At 38.0% G+C, this 16,745-nt stretch overlaps 4 protein-coding genes across 4 annotated transcripts; 3 read left to right on the top strand and 1 right to left on the bottom strand.

Annotated features, from left to right (window-relative positions):
• The first annotated feature begins 4 nt into the window (after window positions 1-4).
• Window positions 5-1,693, top strand: LOC124188275 (probable methyltransferase-like protein 25). Its single transcript, XM_046580798.1, has 4 exons — window positions 5-1,009; window positions 1,074-1,241; window positions 1,315-1,464; window positions 1,526-1,693. Exons 1-4 carry the CDS (start codon window positions 5-7, stop codon window positions 1,628-1,630), a joined length of 1,428 nt encoding a protein of 475 aa, XP_046436754.1. The 3' UTR covers window positions 1,631-1,693.
• LOC124188270 (Fanconi anemia group I protein-like) lies at window positions 1,622-7,163 on the bottom strand. Its single transcript, XM_046580793.1, has 13 exons — window positions 6,597-7,163; window positions 6,248-6,537; window positions 5,978-6,178; window positions 5,695-5,909; window positions 5,248-5,616; window positions 5,071-5,181; window positions 4,893-5,010; window positions 4,603-4,836; window positions 4,373-4,534; window positions 4,042-4,306; window positions 2,494-3,975; window positions 2,054-2,401; window positions 1,622-1,978 (listed from the first exon to the last, which is right to left on the bottom strand). Exons 1-13 carry the CDS (start codon window positions 6,705-6,707, stop codon window positions 1,787-1,789), a joined length of 4,098 nt encoding a protein of 1,365 aa, XP_046436749.1. The 5' UTR covers window positions 6,708-7,163; the 3' UTR covers window positions 1,622-1,786.
• A 2,365-nt stretch (window positions 7,164-9,528) lies between these two features.
• On the top strand, window positions 9,529-10,946 carry LOC124188269. The gene is made up of 5 exons (XM_046580792.1): window positions 9,529-9,687; window positions 9,760-9,988; window positions 10,083-10,199; window positions 10,298-10,506; window positions 10,590-10,946. Exons 1-5 carry the CDS (start codon window positions 9,649-9,651, stop codon window positions 10,743-10,745), a joined length of 750 nt encoding a protein of 249 aa, XP_046436748.1. The 5' UTR covers window positions 9,529-9,648; the 3' UTR covers window positions 10,746-10,946.
• A 2,077-nt stretch (window positions 10,947-13,023) lies between these two features.
• Window positions 13,024-14,516, top strand: LOC124188268. Its single transcript, XM_046580791.1, has 5 exons — window positions 13,024-13,184; window positions 13,275-13,530; window positions 13,633-13,758; window positions 13,870-14,063; window positions 14,186-14,516. Exons 1-5 carry the CDS (start codon window positions 13,146-13,148, stop codon window positions 14,327-14,329), a joined length of 759 nt encoding a protein of 252 aa, XP_046436747.1. The 5' UTR covers window positions 13,024-13,145; the 3' UTR covers window positions 14,330-14,516.
• The last annotated feature ends 2,229 nt before the right edge of the window (window positions 14,517-16,745 follow it).

Here is a 16,745-nt window from a genome sequence, read left to right as displayed (position 1 = left end):
CAATATGGGAACAAAACAAGAAACAGCTCTAGCTGCTCTAAAAACACTGTCAACATTTCTGGAGCCATTTCTTCCTATTGTAAACACACACATGGTTCACTTTTATACTGATCAAGTATTTGAAAAATTAAGTCAAGATTTGCAGTCAGATTTGATGGCACTCTCCGATACTCAGATTGCTGAGCTTCCCAACGATTATCTGAACATCAGTAAAAGCAAACCAGTTCACATTGCCTCAAATTTACTCCAGCTAATGGAAGATATTGATGAACATAATTTAGATTCTTTAAATGTTCTTGATGATCTCCCGTCAGTGTGGAAAGAGATGGATATAAAGCCCTTAACTTCGTTGATCCATTTTGATAAATTCATGACGGTGAAAAAATCTCACGAGGTTGGAGCCCTTTGCGATACGATAGCATCGTTTGCAAATTATACTGATAGCAAACTGATTGTTGATTTGGGTTGCGGAAAAGGAGCGCTAGCATCGATGCTATCACTGAATCACGGATTATACGTCTCAGGTATCGATGCTGCCGGTTTTAGCGCTCATGCAGAGGAGGGAAGACAATCTATGCTTCAAAAGACATTCAAAAGTCATGTGAAAAAAGCACGTCTTACAGAAGATGAAGAAGCCGTTGATTTGTCAGTAAGATTTAGGCGCTCAACGTTGTACTTATCAAACAATTTCGACATCCGTCCTCTAATTGAAGAATGCAGTCAATATTTTCAACAGTCATTTAACCAAGTTGGTTTAGTGGGTCTACATACTTGTGGAAATCTGGCTTCAACTTCAGTGCAGCTGTTCGTGAATTCGCCCGAGTCTCGTTTCTTGTGCAACGTTGGCTGCTGTTATCATCTCTTAGACGAATTTTTCGACAAAAGTAACAGTGGACTTGAACAGGGTTTTCCCCTTAGCAGCCATTTGAAATCAAAGAGTTTTTTCCTGGGACGGAACGCCCGAATGGTCTCTTCGCAGCCGCTAGAACGATACGCTACGCGCAAACAAGTACAGTCTAATTTTTTTTAACGAAAAACGAAGCAGTACTAATTATTGGTTTAATTTAACTTAGATGCAACCTGATGTTCTTTTCTATCGCTCACTTCTACAAGTTATTCTCGAAGAAAAATTCCCTTCAACGGATTCAGTTGAATTTCAAGTGGGGCGTCTGCGTAAACCTGTCAATAACTTTCGAGAATACCTTCAGTGGGCAACAAAAAAGTTAAAGTTGAGTTTAGAGGTAAGTGATAACTAAATCATGTAAAATAATTTAACAAAACAAATCAACAATTTTAAAGTGGCATTTGGAATAGTTGACGGATGAAGAAATCGAAGCATATCTGACCCGTTACAATGGAGATAAACGAAGACATTTGTATGCCTTCTTTCAACTTCGTCTACTGCTGGCCAGTTTAGTTGAATATGTCATTTTGCTAGATCGACTAGTTTACCTTACAGAACAGGTATTGTTCACTTGCACTATAAGGATTTTCCTGTACTAAATCCCATTCTTTTCAATCCCAGGAAGTTGTAAGCAATTCTTTCTTGGTACGGATATTTTCGCCCGTGACATCTCCACGTTGCTACGCCCTCCTAGCCTTTAAGAAGCTCAAAGAAAAATCCATTTAAACTGTGTAATGAATGAGCGATTAATGAAAATATAAATTCTTCCGAGTTGGCGACACCAGAAAATTTCCACAAAACAAAATTGGCGAAAACAGTAAAAAGTCTGAAGACAACTTAAAATACTGGGAAGCGCAACTAAACGTACAAAAATAAAGGAAGTTATTTGGAAGCATGAGCCTTGCCAACAGATGAAAATTTTCCATGTCCTCTTCCTCGAGAGCGTCTCGCTGTACCCCTTCCGCGGCTTTCGTTGAGCGCTGATCGATTTCCGCTGTTGGTTGCTTCGATTTCGTCATCCTCCGACTCCTCTGGTTCCGATGCTGATTTCTGGGCATTACCTTCCAATGCTTCCTATCGGTGGTATACACAAAAAATATTTTACAAGAAAAAAAAAAGTTTAAAGAATAAAGGGGAATTTTGCCTTACGTTGACTTTATCAGCTTTGATTCTGAAATCCCTTGTAGTACCCAGTTTGGATCCAAACGATAGGTCTTCCTTTGTGCGTTTGGTAACTCCCAATATGGCTTGATTGTATTGTTCCGAAGCGTAGGTTAGGGCTGGTATAGACCGAGCACTTCTGTCCATTTTTGGGGCGACAACTTTATCTTTATCTCCTTTCTTGCGCTTCACGCCTTTCTCTTCGGTTTTCTTCTCATCAAGATGCGCGATAAAAGTGTTGAGATTTGTTGTCAACTGAGTAGCAATCGATCTGACCAAGCTTCGGAATGCAGGAATTATTACTTTGATTTGTTTCTTTGCGACGCGACTCATCGTCTGGATAATGTTGAAAACAAAATAGAGAAATTAACTATCAAGCATTAAATAGAAAGCAAATAAACAAAGGTAAAAAGTCTGATTGCTAATACCGTGTAAAATGTAATCGTTAGTTTAAGAATCAGTTCAGAGTTGGGACCAGGACGTATGTCTGCAATAACTAGCTTACTTAGCGCTACGGCGACTAATTTCAGCCGTGCGTAAATTGATTGTTCAACAACTGGTGATGCGTCTCCACGATCGACAGCTCCAATTCTAGGCAAAGCCCACTCGACAACTTGAATTAGTTGATCCAATCTTGCTATCAGCACAGTTAGAACAATAGCGGCTGTTTCTTCGTTAACTGTTGATAACTTGTTTGGTTCCGCCTCATCTTCGTCGTCCAAGGTACCAATAGCAAGACAAATTTCACGAGCGAGCTCATCCAAAGTGCTTGGACTGGATTCGGATGCCATGTTTAAGTGGGTAAGAAGATTGATGAGGACTTTGACAATAGATGGGTCGGTGCACTCAACATCTTTGCAAAGTCTGTGCATCCAATTGAACAATTCTGCATATTCAGTGCCGGCGGGGTCTAACTGATCTGATAGAACAGTCAATGTGCCAACAACAGGTATAACTGCTTTCGCGACGAGGTCTTCGTTCTCTCTTCCCGACAACAAATGGTTAAGTAAATCTTTAAAGTGCTTCAAAGACTTCGAAATTTGATTTTCCAATGGCACTGCCGCAGCTGGTCTGTCCACTTGATCCATAGCCATCAACAAACGCCCCAGTTTAGTAGGATGGTGCTTACAAAATCCTTGAATTATTTCAAAAAGGCAATTTAAGGCAGCACAGTACATGACTGAAAGAGGACCTTCGGGTAATTTCGTTGCTTTTTGGCAATGGAGCAGTAAGGCCCATCCAATAGATCCACTGAATTTAGACACACTTTCAGCACTTAGTCCTTCTATATCTCCGGTATTACGAAATGCCTGATATTTAGTCAGCGCTGACTGGACGACCCAAAGACGCAATCCATTTTGCGATTTGAAAAACTTGAATATATCTTCTTCGTTGCGATTGGCACGATCACTCTCGTTCAAAAAGTTGATGAAAAGAGCAATACTATGTAGACTTAGAGTGCACATTTCAAAAATCTTCTTTGGCGCTTTCGGAGCTTCATCCTTTTGAGGCGATTCTTCGACGGAGTTTTCTTTGTCTTTGTTGTTTTTTGCTTTCTTGGGAGCCTTGCCTTTTCCTTTTCCTTTACCGGAAGATTCCGTGAGAAGTGCATCGAAACGGGCGTGCATATCGTACAACTGGACTAGACGTTTTGCCGCTGGTATACTGGTGGTGGCATTTTGAGCGAGACAGAAGTCGGCCAACGCAACACAAACAGATGACAAAATCTGGACCTTTAAGTGGCCGCATGGTTCCTGGACATCCCCTACCGTGTAATCATCAAATGAAGATTCGGCCACACTAGTGACCGCTTTTCTTACTGACAGCACTCCAAGATCTACTTGGTCTTCGCTCTTGGGATCAATGTCTTCTTTTGTAATGTGTTGATTCTTGCCGCTTCGCAAAATGGTCTAAATATAAATAATTTAGTAATTGTAAATATAAATGTTACCAAATTACTACGAAAATATTATTACTTGCAGAATGGATTGAATTAAGTGCCCTAACGGCTCTACCACATGGGAATCATGGCCATCCTTGGAGACACACATTTCTACTTGGATGAGCGCTTCGGGATCAACAAAAAACTTCAAATGACAACGCAACATCTTGATGCATTCGGGGAGAAGTTCAGGATTACGGGAAACTACTTCTGGCAGATTTTGATAGAGTGTCAAGCGAACTGCAGCTTGTTGGCTCAAGGCGCAATGAAGAAGCTTTAACAGTTCACCACAAAACGCCCTAGATTTTTAAACAGACAAAATTTAAAAGAAAGAATCTTTGTGAAAAGACATGTTTATATTTTACCTGTTAGAATTCGATGTTTGACTATGATGCACGTCTACCGTAGCTTGACTACTCATGGAAGACTGACTATAAGACGAGCTCAAAGTTGGAGTATAGAACCGAAAATTTTTCAAAATTTGGAGAAAACCCACCACTGCAACCTGCCTTACTTCTTCCAAACAACTGGGGAAAAAATAAGGTTTGAATGTAAAACAAATCCATCTTTGGGTTTCTAAAAAGTAACTTCATACCTGTGTAGCAGTTTGCGTAGCACCAAAAATGCACTGTCACGCAGAGCACCTGACGAACGGAACAAGGGTGAGATACCCGCGTAAAGACGTTTTGCAGAAGGTAGTCCCCGATATTCCATACTGTACAGCAAGGCTGTGAAAGATAATTTGCATTCTAACATGCTAAGCGGGTTATGTTGGACCATCAAGCTAATAGTTGTGATGTACTGCGAATCGTTGCTGACGTCTTGGAGTCTACAAAATTTTCACAATTGAAAACGAGCCAATATTAGCAGAACCAAAAGAATCACCTCTCGACAAGCTTCTTAACAATGAGGGAGGCCGAGTCTGGGAACTTCCTGATCATTTGTAAAAGAATATGCGAGCCGATATGCCAGCATTGCTCAGTTACAGTTGCGGAAGTGGAGCCTAGATATATACAATTGTGTGCTATACAGTGTTCGATATCAATTACGATTCTAGGTTTACCTGTTGAACTCGATGCATTTGCTGTAGCAGCACTAGATCCAGCGACCCCTGGACGGCCAAAAGCGCTTGGAGTTCGAATTTCCAGCAATCCAAATGCAAGTAGTTCAAACCCTGTTAAATACATATCGGTTCAGCAAATCACAATTTTCGATCCGTCTCCTTCTTTTATTAAAATACCTTTGACAATGTTATCTCCTTCACTTGTGCCTTGTTGCATAATGGTATCAAGGATCTTTTGAATATCGATTTGTTTGCCTAACATCAATTTCCTCATCCATGATGAATGGCGTTGTCTTTCATTGGATCGAAGAAGGCGTTGCACTATTTTCCGTAATAAATCTATAATGTCTCGAAGCTGTGGAAGGGCACCCAACGACAGAGCAACCTCGAGTATGAAAGGGTCCAACACAAGTTCGGGAACATCAACTTTACTACGAAGAAATTTCACAAATTCTTTGCCGAGTGGATGTCCGGTGGCAGCTGCTCGGGAAATGTGAAAAATGGAAGTAGCTTTAGCTTGCAAGATTTCCTTGGGAGACCCAGATTCTAAGAAATTAAAGAAATCCAATACATAAATAAATCTAAGATTATTGATGAAAAAATATTATTTTAAAACAACGCTACCTATTTCACTTTCTATATCCATTGAATTTCCCCTAGAGTTCGACAAATTACCAATTTGACCACATCTTCTTAGCTTGTTATCAAAATATTTTGTCAAGTGCTGCAATGGGACAAGATGATCTGACTGATAACACAAGAAAAGTAGTTGGTAAACAAATGGAGGCACTTCTTGTGGTTCCATCTCAGGTACAATGGCACACAACTTTAAAACAAATCTGGATAAATCAATAGAACAAGATTATTAAGCAAAACACTTTTGACTATTTAGAAAACCTTGTAGTACTTGTTAACTGTGCTGGGTGGAATCTTCAATTCTCTGAGTACTGCAGTAAACGCTACTGCATCATCTGTTGCAATTTCAGTTTCACAGAGTGAATTGATTATCTCACTGCAATATTCTTCACCTGTTAAAGTATTCCCCTCTACATTAACTCTGTTCTGTTTTGCTAATTCAGAAAATATCATCGGAAACAGTGACAGCCATCTAAATAAATGAAAGTTGATTTTAAAATAAAAACTATATTGGAATTTATTAGAATTTTGATACACTAACTTTCCCTTTAGGTTTTTTCCTTTTTCAATAAAAGATAAGCAAAGCTGCACCAATTCAGCCAAGTTATTACTGCTTAAATCATGGCTGTTCAAACTCATGAGATGGACGATGTCAACTGCACAGTTTTCTGGTACAGCTTCACTGTCACACAACTCAGTTAATATAGATTTCATCACATTGAGCAGCAAGTTGCTTCTGTGCTGAGTAGTGTTAGACAATCCTTCAAAGATAAGGCGTATTAAATTTGGTGCCCCATTAGAATGGACAACATCAGGAATCGCTTTCAGAATCTATAGAAAGTGTTTGAATTATTTAAAAAAATCTTTTATAAAGTATGTATGAAAATTACATCTTCTCTGCTTAGTTTATCAACGGTTTGTTGCAACGCATCCTTTTGTTGTTGACTATTACTATTTGATTGCAGCAACTTTGATAATTTCTTTACCACATCAACCGCCATATTTATGAATATTGCTGATGAAACAGCTTGGGCAATCTAAAATCTAGTACGCCAAAAGTCGAAAACAAACAATATAAGTTGATTCTTATCGATTCCCAGAATCAGACTTGTGTGCATTATTCAAAGCACACGTTGAGGGTTGAGGTAAGGATTGAGGATGAGGATTCACTATTCGGCTATTTGCCTATTTGCTATTTCACTTACGGCCTTCCCGCCCTCCAATAGTTTATCGTCTGATCAGTGTTGTCAGTTTTCTACTAGACGATTTGTTTGAAAATACCGAAAATACGGAACACGGAATCGGAAAACAAATTCTTGGATTAAAAAAAAATACAATTAGTCAATTAATTTTTAGTCAAATTAATTTCTTTTAAATAGGGATTGTCCTGGAACATTAAACATAGTATTTCACTCACTCAGTCACTCGAGTACTCGACTCTTCTTCTCCAGCACAACAAAAGACCACCGTGGTCTTTATCTGTGTTCTTCAGTCTCAATAAATAATTGTCTTTTTTAATTGTTAGCAAGTCGCAAACACCGTGATAAGTAAAGTGATTAAGTAATACTATCGAACATGGGCGGTACCAGGCAGTACCAAATAACTAAAACGTAATTAAATATTTCATTTGTTTTAAATTAAATTTATTTCGATAACTTATCTTCAGTTAAATTTTTCTTTTCTTTTTTTGTATTTCTTCAAACATCAGGATGATAACTGTATAGTTGACACAATTTTGAGGAAAAGTGCATCCAAAACTAATTGGGATGGGCAGTTGCAGTTGGCACCCAGTGACACGGGTACCTGATTTCGGTTGCCAAAGAAATCAAAAACCTGTTTTTTTGGCATTTTGAAACTTGAAAGCATCAAATAAGTTGGGTATAAAAAAAACTACTATCCATTTTGGATTTCCAAAGTGAACTAATCATTGTAGGCTAATGCAGTTATAGATAATAGAGGTTTGCGTTTGCCATACCGGTTTTTTTTTTGTAACGGAAAATGCGTTGGCCAATACAATAATCAATTTCGGTCCCTTTCAATCCTGTTTCCCGTTTTTTCGAATTTCTAAATTCTAAAGATCTAAAGTCAATTTATTTATAGATGTCTTCTGTATATTTTAACCGACCGAACTAACATTTTCGATCCAAGACTAGTTTTATAACAAAGAAACAATGCCGCGATCTTCAGAAAAACTGTCTACCGTATACCTTATTAAAAGTGTTGATTCTATCTTATGGTTCTGACATACCTGTATCGACATAAAGTTTTCTTCCAACAAGGTTATTGGCATCATTTTGCAATCGTCTCACGACAGATGTTTTAGAAAAAAAAAATAATGAACACATTTATGCAATTTAGAACTACAGGTCATCGATCGATATATGTTTTTAAATCGGTAAATTTAAAAAAAAAAGCGAGGGCCAACATGCCACCCACGACGATATTTAATGAAGTTAACTAACTAACGGGTACGTGTTCCGGTTGAGTCCCCATTGCTGCGCAATCTCCGTCTAACGCCCTTAACTGAAAAGATATGAGAATGACAATGAGTTCATTGGCCAATTCTACTAAAACCAAGGCGACAACATAACTTCATCTCTTACGAACGTCCTTCACACTAACCTGTATTTCTTTCGTCTCCATGCATGATAAAAAAAATGTTTTACATCGCTGGTCAGCAACGGCTTGCGCTTGCCATAACAACCAGTTCACTGTCAAGGACTGGGAAGGGCTCACCTATGAATAAAATCAATCGAAAAAAGGCAGCATCTATAATGAAATGAAGTAGCTTGGATTTGAAAAAATAAATCATCATTTTTTTGCGTTTCCTGCTTTAAATCCAGTTTCAGAAACCGACCATTCAGCAATCTACTCCAAAAGAGCCTTCCCTGATCAAGTCAATTAACATTTTCCTAAATACGTTAGTGGGAGAGGATAGTTTTTTGTGCTGTTGTTGCCCGAAAGAAATAAGGAAGATCAATCTTGAATTTAGTTGTCCAAATACGTCGAACAGGACTGACCAGAAGGATAGGAATCTCAAGCTTGACTTCACGAACCATGTAATGATATTACGTTTGTTCCACGGTCATATAATACCCAAAATTCACTACTGTGCTAATCAAAGAAGTGAATAAGATGATCAGAAAACGAACTCGAATTCCGGTTAAGTAATCACTGTCGTCAATCCAATTATTATCGTCACATATATAGAGAAAAAAAGACAAAATAAATGTTAATCTAGGGTCGGAGGGCCCAGTTTCCCCATCCCAAACGTTACATAAGGAGTAATAAACGTGGTCAACGTTCCAATTTAATACCATTGTGCTTCAAATCCGTGCCAGGTTGTAAGCGCACAAGGAAGTGGAAGGAACACGACAACTCGAAATGAGGGCGTTGTTTCATCGACTTGCATCTTATTAGGTAAATGAGTATTGGTTAGAGCTACGTTAGAACTTAGAACATGTTTACCTACGACGAGGACACGGGAGGACGTCGAACTGTCGTACGGATATCAAGACATTGAATTTCGTATGAATGCAAGCGCTAAACGAGTTCAAACAAAACCAGTTCGAAACTATAACAAAGTGCACGTCTCCGGCTAGCTTTTTCACCTGACTCCTTAGCCGTATTCAACTTTCAACTAACGGAATGTCGTGATTATCATCACACATGCTCCTCAGACATTTCGTGCAATCTGCCCAATTTGGGTGACTCTTCCAACGAGAAAACAAAACCAAAATCTCGGACGGGAATTAGAAATAATAATTTAAAAAAAAAATACACGTTTTTATACTATAAGCATTGACACAAACGTGTCCCATCCCCAATGCTATATAAATGCCGTGTGTTCATCTTTGTCATCATTCTGTTTGAGTTGCTCATCGAGGAATCAACGAAAATTCTACTAGAGAAAAGAGGCAGCTTCCTCTTCATTCATTAACGATGGCATTTACAAGCCCCGTTTTCGCTTTCACGTTGCTGGTATGATAGGCCTATCCAGAGAGACTCTTTTACGTTGTAAGTATATTACAGAATATTCTTTTTTTCAAATAGATTGCAGCGGTATGTTGCCTCATGGTGACGACAGCTGAAGAAGATGTAGCTGTTACACCGGAAATCCGCGAATCCAAACAACTTGTCTACGGGCCTCAGTTCTATCCCTCAAACTCGCAATATTACTATCCTGAAAGCAGTCCATATGGAAACCCGTTTGGAGTACCGACAGACAGCGTCCCCAACTATCAGGGAGCTCGAATGTCGTCTTATCCATTCGCACCATTAGGTAACAAATTAGCAATGAAAATTACACGTTAAGGCATATAAATAATATCATATAATAAACAAAACTTATGTGTTTTTAACATATCGAAATAAAGATGATCCCAGTTCTCCTTCCTGGAGGTTTGTGCATACCGGAGGTCATGATAAAGTGAAATGGTGGAAGCATAATTTTCATAGAGAAGCAACTGTTATAATAACCCCGGCTGCAGCAGGTAAAAGAAAACTTTTTTTTGGGTGTACTAGATTATTTTTCTGTGTTTCTAAAGTTTAAATTTGTTTTCTCTCTTTCTTTTCTGTTTATTGGCATTAGAATGCAGTATCGCAGCAGCCAATAATCCTAATATTGTTACCGATGGTCTTGGTCCTTGCAAATACGCAACGCAAGCGGAACAAGGAACTATCAGAATTACTTTCTCGGCAGCTGATCAAGCTGCTTTTATTGCGATTACAGCTAATTCCCAAAAGAACACTCGAGTCAGGCTGACATGCACTAACATAGCGGATACCAATCTCTTTACGGTAAGCCATCCATGCGACGTAAAAACTGAAAAGTTTCTGAAAACAATTCTAAATAAAATTTATCCTTTTTGTTAATTCCATAGCAAACCGGTCAAATAGCTGCACCCATAAATACTCCTGTAACAGAGATTGGATTCATGCAAATAATTGCAGTTTCAACTGCTGCTGCAGCTGCAGGTGCAACCTCAGTGAGCTGCAATTGGCATTCGTATCATCATTACACAGGAACATATCCTTGAGGATTGCACATCCGCAGTCTACAGCCGACCAGTGTGTTGCTTCAGCTCAATTCCGTTGCTTAAAATCGTCAATAATATGTCAGTGTATAGACTACATTTGTCGTATATAGAGACGATCTATGGTAGTATTTATTTCATTCCCCAAAAAGGTCTGATTTTAGATGCCTATTAAATAAATACACATTTGCAAAAAAAAAAAAATGGGTTTTACATGATGTTATCTGGTCTATTAAATCCATACTAATAAATATAAAATACTAATATTATATCCGGCCAAATAAATTCACATTCATGGGTCAATTTCATAAAGCATTTCAAAAATTACTTTTTTTTTAATGGCAACTTTAATTTCTTGATTTGCAATATTTGGACGTCTTTCACGCGACCTATACTCTACAAGAAAATAAGTTAGTTAACAATAATATTAAAGACATCATTGATTGTTCCCTCTGAAGAATCGGATTCGTTAAAGGATCCCTAATTAGAGTGCGCGCGCGTTTCCCTTTAATAGCCTCTTTTTTAAAAATTTGTTTTTGATGCAATTTATTGATTTCGTGATTTCTTCTTTGTCATAACACCATCATTTTTTTCTTCATATTTGAAACTAATGTCTATCAGAACCATGGGGGGTGCAGGGTGCTTTGATGCAGTGGGGGCTGCGTCCCGGTTTCTCAAATAAGGTCTTTCATACATTTTTTAAATGAATAATTAGAATTTGATTGAAAAAAAATGACATAAAATAATACATTTTAAATTATTAGAAAAATACGTCGGGGGAAAGTCTAAAAGAGATTTCGCTAACGTTACATCAAATACAATTGCCAATATAAAAATGTATGGTGTGAGCTAAATGTAGTGAGTGGCTAAAGCTTTACACTACATTCCTTGGGTCAGTGAATCTTAAATATTTATACAATAGTCTTATTAACTTCTCCAATGGAAATTTTTTTAATGGAACCTCTGGCGATATACGACCATTCAAAGAATATTTAAATACCTTCAATAATCTTAATGCCGTCACTGAATAAAGACCTCCAGTAAGACTGAAGAGATAAATTTGTTTCAAAAACACAATCCAGAAAGCCGCATACAATCAAACTCAGGGACTTTTATCAGGGGGATAGGTCCAATTTTCGTTAATATTTTGAAACTGCCTCGCTGTCTTTCGTGCTAATCGAGTTTATATGATATGCGTTGGCCGTCTGCAATAGCATGATTGCAATTCATTTATCCGCATTTATCCTTTTATTGTTTAACATTATTTTACGCGCAAAGGAAATTATCCTATACATAAATGTGAAAACAACGATATTGATGTTTCAAATGTATCAGTGTTTCCGCTAGTATATTATTAGTTGATTGATTGTCTCATTATTTCTGACCAAATAACCCCATCCAGATTTTACGAGCGATTCTAGACGTGACTTCCGCTCCGTAGCCTTTACATGATTGTGTGTGCATTCAATAACAACTCCTTACAGAGAAATAATTAACTGACGCGGGACACATCTTTTAACACGTCGATTGCCAAAGTCGCTTATTATTTCATTCAACATTTCCATAAATTCAGAATGACGAAGTCTAAAAAAATTCGCGACGACGTAAAATAAAAAAACAGCCGATCGATGATCGATGTATAACCACTTCAAGAAAACAGATCAGATCTGGTGAAAAATGTTCTTCGTAATTGCGTGTCTACTTTACTCTCACTGCATTTGAATAAAGGATGATGCTGTGATAATTGGTTTGTGACGTACCAGGACACGAGAGGACATTGAACTATCGGTTAAAAGAAAACCTGTCTACTTGCATCATTGGATGTACACGGATTGGAAGAAAATTTTTTAACAAAGGTCGGAGCGGTCAACCCACTTCCATCATCCCCAGTGCAGTGGCAATGCACAGCATTGTGTACAATGTTTGGGTCAACCAACGAGTCTAGTAAACGAATAAGTATCTTGTCTGTATTGCCCAGCCACGACATAACATGTTTCAGGACAGGAAACCAGTCAGGAAGATTACCCTATTAAAATATCAGAGGTTTCTTATTGTTGACCGTCGTTTCTCGATATATTTTAGTTCAAATAACGGAACCGCTATCTTGATCACACACCCACCATAAAATGTCACACAATTTCCCGAATATGGAAATTCAAACAAGAAACCAAAAAAAAAAAAAAAAAAAAAAAAAAAAAACTTGAAAACTTGTTACATACCAACTCAGAAAATACATACATCTCTTGACAAGAGCATTCCCTCAAAGCCCTTCCCGCCTTCCCGAATACCTATATAAACACGGGACGTTCAGATCTTAGTCGCAAGTCCACTTGAATCTTTCGTTCAGGATACTACAGAATTCTACAGGAGAAAAAAAAACCACTGTTTCTTCATCGATCCACAATGGCACTTACGAGTTCCGCATCGCTTTCATTGTTACTGGTAATTATTTGGATTACAGTTTTTACTTCATTGGTCATAGACTAAATTACGAACTTAATCGAAATATTTAAATGTACTCGAATTATTTAGATGGCAACAGTCTGTTGTCTAACAGTGACTACAGCCGAGGAGGATCTTCCGCAAGCAGGAGAAAACCGCGAATCCAAACAACTTTTATTTGCACCCCAGTTCTATCCTTCGCCGCAATCCCAATACTATTATCCTGAAAGCAGTCTTTATGGAAACCCGTTTATGTCACCTTCGGAAGGAGCATTCTTAAGCCAACAGAGTAGAGTACCGAGTTGGCCTTGGTCGTATCCCTCATATCCCTCATTTTTGCCATCAGGTAACGAATCGAATTAGCCTAGTTACATCCAAACTATAGTCACCCCATATGGTGTCCGTTATATTTCTCTTAACATAATTAATACAACTTTTTTTTACATAGGCGACAGTGATCCAATTGATGCTGCATGGAGGGTTAACGACGGGGTTGATGACAAGGATAAACTAAAATGGTGGAAAAAGCGATTCAACAGACAAGCACTCATTACTATTCACCCGGCAGCAGGAGGTACTACCAACACTCTTATTTATATTATGTAGTGGCAAAATTAGTTATGTAATAACATAATACCGTTTTCCTTAATCAATGTTTTTGTATCCGTTTTCCCTTTGATATCAGAGTGCCTCCTTGCTGATATAGGTGCTAATGGTCTTGGTCCTTGTAAAAAGGCAACCGATGCTCATCACGGAACTCTCGAGATCAAACTGCAAACTGCGGGTCAGGTTGCGGTAGTTGGAATCACCGCAAGCTCAGCTGTGAACACCAGAATCAGACTGATTTGCACCGATTTAACTGCTGTAGCAGTCTTCACGGTAATTTCTTTAGACAAAAATTACTCGTAGTTACATCGTCTTCACATGCAGTAGCCTACGTGTTTAAGTGATTTCAAGACCAAGACATATTTGTTGAATGACTTTTCTTTTACTTCTGATAGAACACGGGCCAAATCGCTTCTGTATCAGATACACCAAGAACCGAGATTGGATCCATGCAACTAGTAGTGACAAGTACTGCCGCCAATGGTATATTGAGGTGCAACTGGCGATCATATTATTATTACACAGCTGCATATCCTTGAGAATCGTACATCCACAGTCTACAGCCAAACAGCGTATTGCTTCAGCTCAATCCCGTTGCTTAAAATCGTCATTAATGAGTCAGTGTATAGACTACATATAGAGACGATTTATGGTAGTATTTATTTCATTCCCCAAAAAGGTCTGATTTTAGATGCCTATTATATAAATACACTTTTTTGCAAACTTTTTAAATGGCTTAATATGAACTTATGTCAACTCGCTCAGTCTCTGAATGTCAAACGTTGAGAAGAAGTCTGATTTGTTTCTGTCAAGAATTGGACAACGAAAACGCAATCGGACTAGGAATGGCGGTTATTATTGCACCAAAATTATCATTAAATCTAACGGCAGGATTATTCCAGTAGTCAGGATCCAACCTAGGGAGCGCAACAATGGTAAGACATAGTTTACCATGCTCCTTGGTAAGCTTTTATCGTAATCATTATTAGCAGTAAAATAATTTAACGTATTTAACCCGAGAAAAAAAGGTGGTATGCCGATTGGTAGCTCGTTTTTTTGGCAATCAAGGACGACATCTTCTTGTATGGTAGTGCTAGCGGTTTTTGACTTACTTAAATGTATCTCGCTTGCATGTTAGAAGTATACACGATGTACAGTACCCACCAAACTATTAGGTACACCCCCCTATTTTCAATGCATTCTTATGGCACTACGTGTCCTAGAAAAATGCAATAACTCTTGAACCGCTTGGGCTAGATTTTTTTCCTTTTGGCCCTGAGTAGATCTAATGATGATCTACATTTTTTCTACACATGAAGTTGTCGTAGGATTAACCCCCACGGCGCTACGGTATCGTTCAGTTTATTAGGTACACCCGTTTTCCCCCCATATGCGCCGTGTTAAATACGGCGTTTTCCAAAATTTACAAAAAATACTAAAAATCAAGCTAAAATCTTTTTCTTTGTGCCAAAAGATGCAGAATTCTTCACTCTATGCGAATATAAAGAATAATTTACAATCAAACCAACTCAGAGAACCCTTCCCTATACCTCAAAGTTTTCCACTTCAAAATTTGGCGAAATTGGGCGCCCTCTGCTGGCGAAAGTGCAAGTTTGTTGAAAAAAGTACAAATTTTGAAGTGGAAAACTTTGAGGTATAGGGAAGGGTTCTCTGAGTTGATTTGATTGTAAATTATTCTTTATATTCGTATAGAGTGAAGAATTCTGCATCTTTTGGCACAAAGAAAAATATTTTAGCTTGATTTTTAGTATTTTTTGTAAATTTTGGAAAACGCCGTATTTAACACGGCGCATATGGGGGGAAAACGGGTGTACCTAATAAACTGAACGATACCGTAGCGCCGTGGGGGTTAATCCTACGACAACTTCATGTGTAGAAAAAATGTAGATCATCATTAGATCTACTCAGGGCCAAAAGGAAAAAAATCTAGCCCAAGCGGTTCAAGAGTTATTGCATTTTTCCAGGACACGTAGTGCCATAAGAATGCATTGAAAATAGGGGGGTGTACCTAATAGTTTGGTGGGTACTGTATAAAATCAGCATACAAGAATAACCATAAAATAAGGTTAACATGGTTAAAAATGTCTTTAAAAAGTTTGGTTTTAAAATTCCTTCACGCGTCGCACTCAAAAGGCAGTGGTTGTGTAATCGGTTGGACACATGACGACGAAGGGTAACAATGCTGTGCCGCAGAAATATTATAGAGCTTTTAATAATAATTTTTAGTTTTAGGTAACTAATAGGAACACAATCTATAACCCACTCTCCGTGTACTGATTTATTTTAACTGTAATTACCAAGACATGTCAAATCACTTGCGCGGACACTTAATTTGCCTTGACGACTTAATCCCTGAATCTGATAACCATCCGCATTGGTGTGAGAACGCAATCAATGAAAACAAAAATAAACTAAAACGTTCGTGATACTCAGTGATTGCTCACGCGCCGTATTATTTGACTTTAAGAAAAAAAAGAACCCCTGAGCTTGTAAACTTTTTCCGCGTTCTAGTTTTTCACGAATTTTATCTTCCGTGCCAGTGTCTGGAGCGAAGCGAGCTCCAAAAACCCGTGTCGGATTTTCTTCTTGTGAGTCTGACACGAATGAGACATGAAGACCAATTTCAGGTTTTTAGTCGTCAAAGAATTTTTTAAAAAAGGTCAATGATTTGCGTGGAACTAGGATTTACAAATATATCCCTTAATTTTATTCCAAAAAGAAAAAACAAATCACACATGTCTCGAATTGGAGACAAACCAGTCTAGCCTACCTCCAATTTTCACGAGATTCATGGGGAAAAAAAAACTTCGAACCCACGCATAAATAATTCAATTGAAAACAATGTTGAAACCTTTTTTTAAAAAAAGTTGGAATGATGATTGACACTGACAAGAAGCGTATGAAAATAACAATACATTCAATTTTAAGTTAAAC

The sequence above is a fragment of the Daphnia pulex genome, chromosome 2 (assembly GCF_021134715.1).
Source record: "Daphnia pulex isolate KAP4 chromosome 2, ASM2113471v1".
Lineage (NCBI taxonomy): Eukaryota > Metazoa > Arthropoda > Branchiopoda > Diplostraca > Daphniidae > Daphnia > Daphnia pulex.
The sequence above is the reverse complement of the archived record's forward strand: the minus strand, read 5'-3'. Positions and strand labels throughout refer to the sequence as shown.

What these genes read in the sequence shown, in the direction of transcription:
- LOC124188275 (XM_046580798.1), top strand. Translation starts at nt 5, where the DNA reads ATGGGAACAAAACAAGAAACAGCTCTAGCTGCTCTAAAAACACTGTCA. An exon ending in AGTTAAAGTTGAGTTTAGAG is followed by an intron (nt 1,242 to 1,314) that starts GTAAGTGATAAC and finishes CATTTGGAATAG; the next exon opens with TTGACGGATGAAGAAATCGA. An exon ending in TAGTTTACCTTACAGAACAG is followed by an intron (nt 1,465 to 1,525) that starts GTATTGTTCACT and finishes TTTCAATCCCAG; the next exon opens with GAAGTTGTAAGCAATTCTTT.
- LOC124188270 (XM_046580793.1), bottom strand. Translation starts at nt 6,707, where the DNA reads ATGGCGGTTGATGTGGTAAAGAAATTATCAAAGTTGCTGCAATCAAAT. An exon ending in GTTAAGAAGCTTGTCGAGAG is followed by an intron (nt 4,837 to 4,892) that starts GTGATTCTTTTG and finishes AAAATTTTGTAG; the next exon opens with ACTCCAAGACGTCAGCAACG. An exon ending in CTACGCAAACTGCTACACAG is followed by an intron (nt 4,535 to 4,602) that starts GTATGAAGTTAC and finishes TTTTTTCCCCAG; the next exon opens with TTGTTTGGAAGAAGTAAGGC.
- LOC124188269 (XM_046580792.1), top strand. Translation starts at nt 9,649, where the DNA reads ATGGCATTTACAAGCCCCGTTTTCGCTTTCACGTTGCTG. An exon ending in TTATCCATTCGCACCATTAG is followed by an intron (nt 9,989 to 10,082) that starts GTAACAAATTAG and finishes ATCGAAATAAAG; the next exon opens with ATGATCCCAGTTCTCCTTCC. An exon ending in AATAACCCCGGCTGCAGCAG is followed by an intron (nt 10,200 to 10,297) that starts GTAAAAGAAAAC and finishes TATTGGCATTAG; the next exon opens with AATGCAGTATCGCAGCAGCC.
- LOC124188268 (XM_046580791.1), top strand. Translation starts at nt 13,146, where the DNA reads ATGGCACTTACGAGTTCCGCATCGCTTTCATTGTTACTG. An exon ending in TCCCTCATTTTTGCCATCAG is followed by an intron (nt 13,531 to 13,632) that starts GTAACGAATCGA and finishes TTTTTTACATAG; the next exon opens with GCGACAGTGATCCAATTGAT. An exon ending in CTGCTGTAGCAGTCTTCACG is followed by an intron (nt 14,064 to 14,185) that starts GTAATTTCTTTA and finishes TACTTCTGATAG; the next exon opens with AACACGGGCCAAATCGCTTC.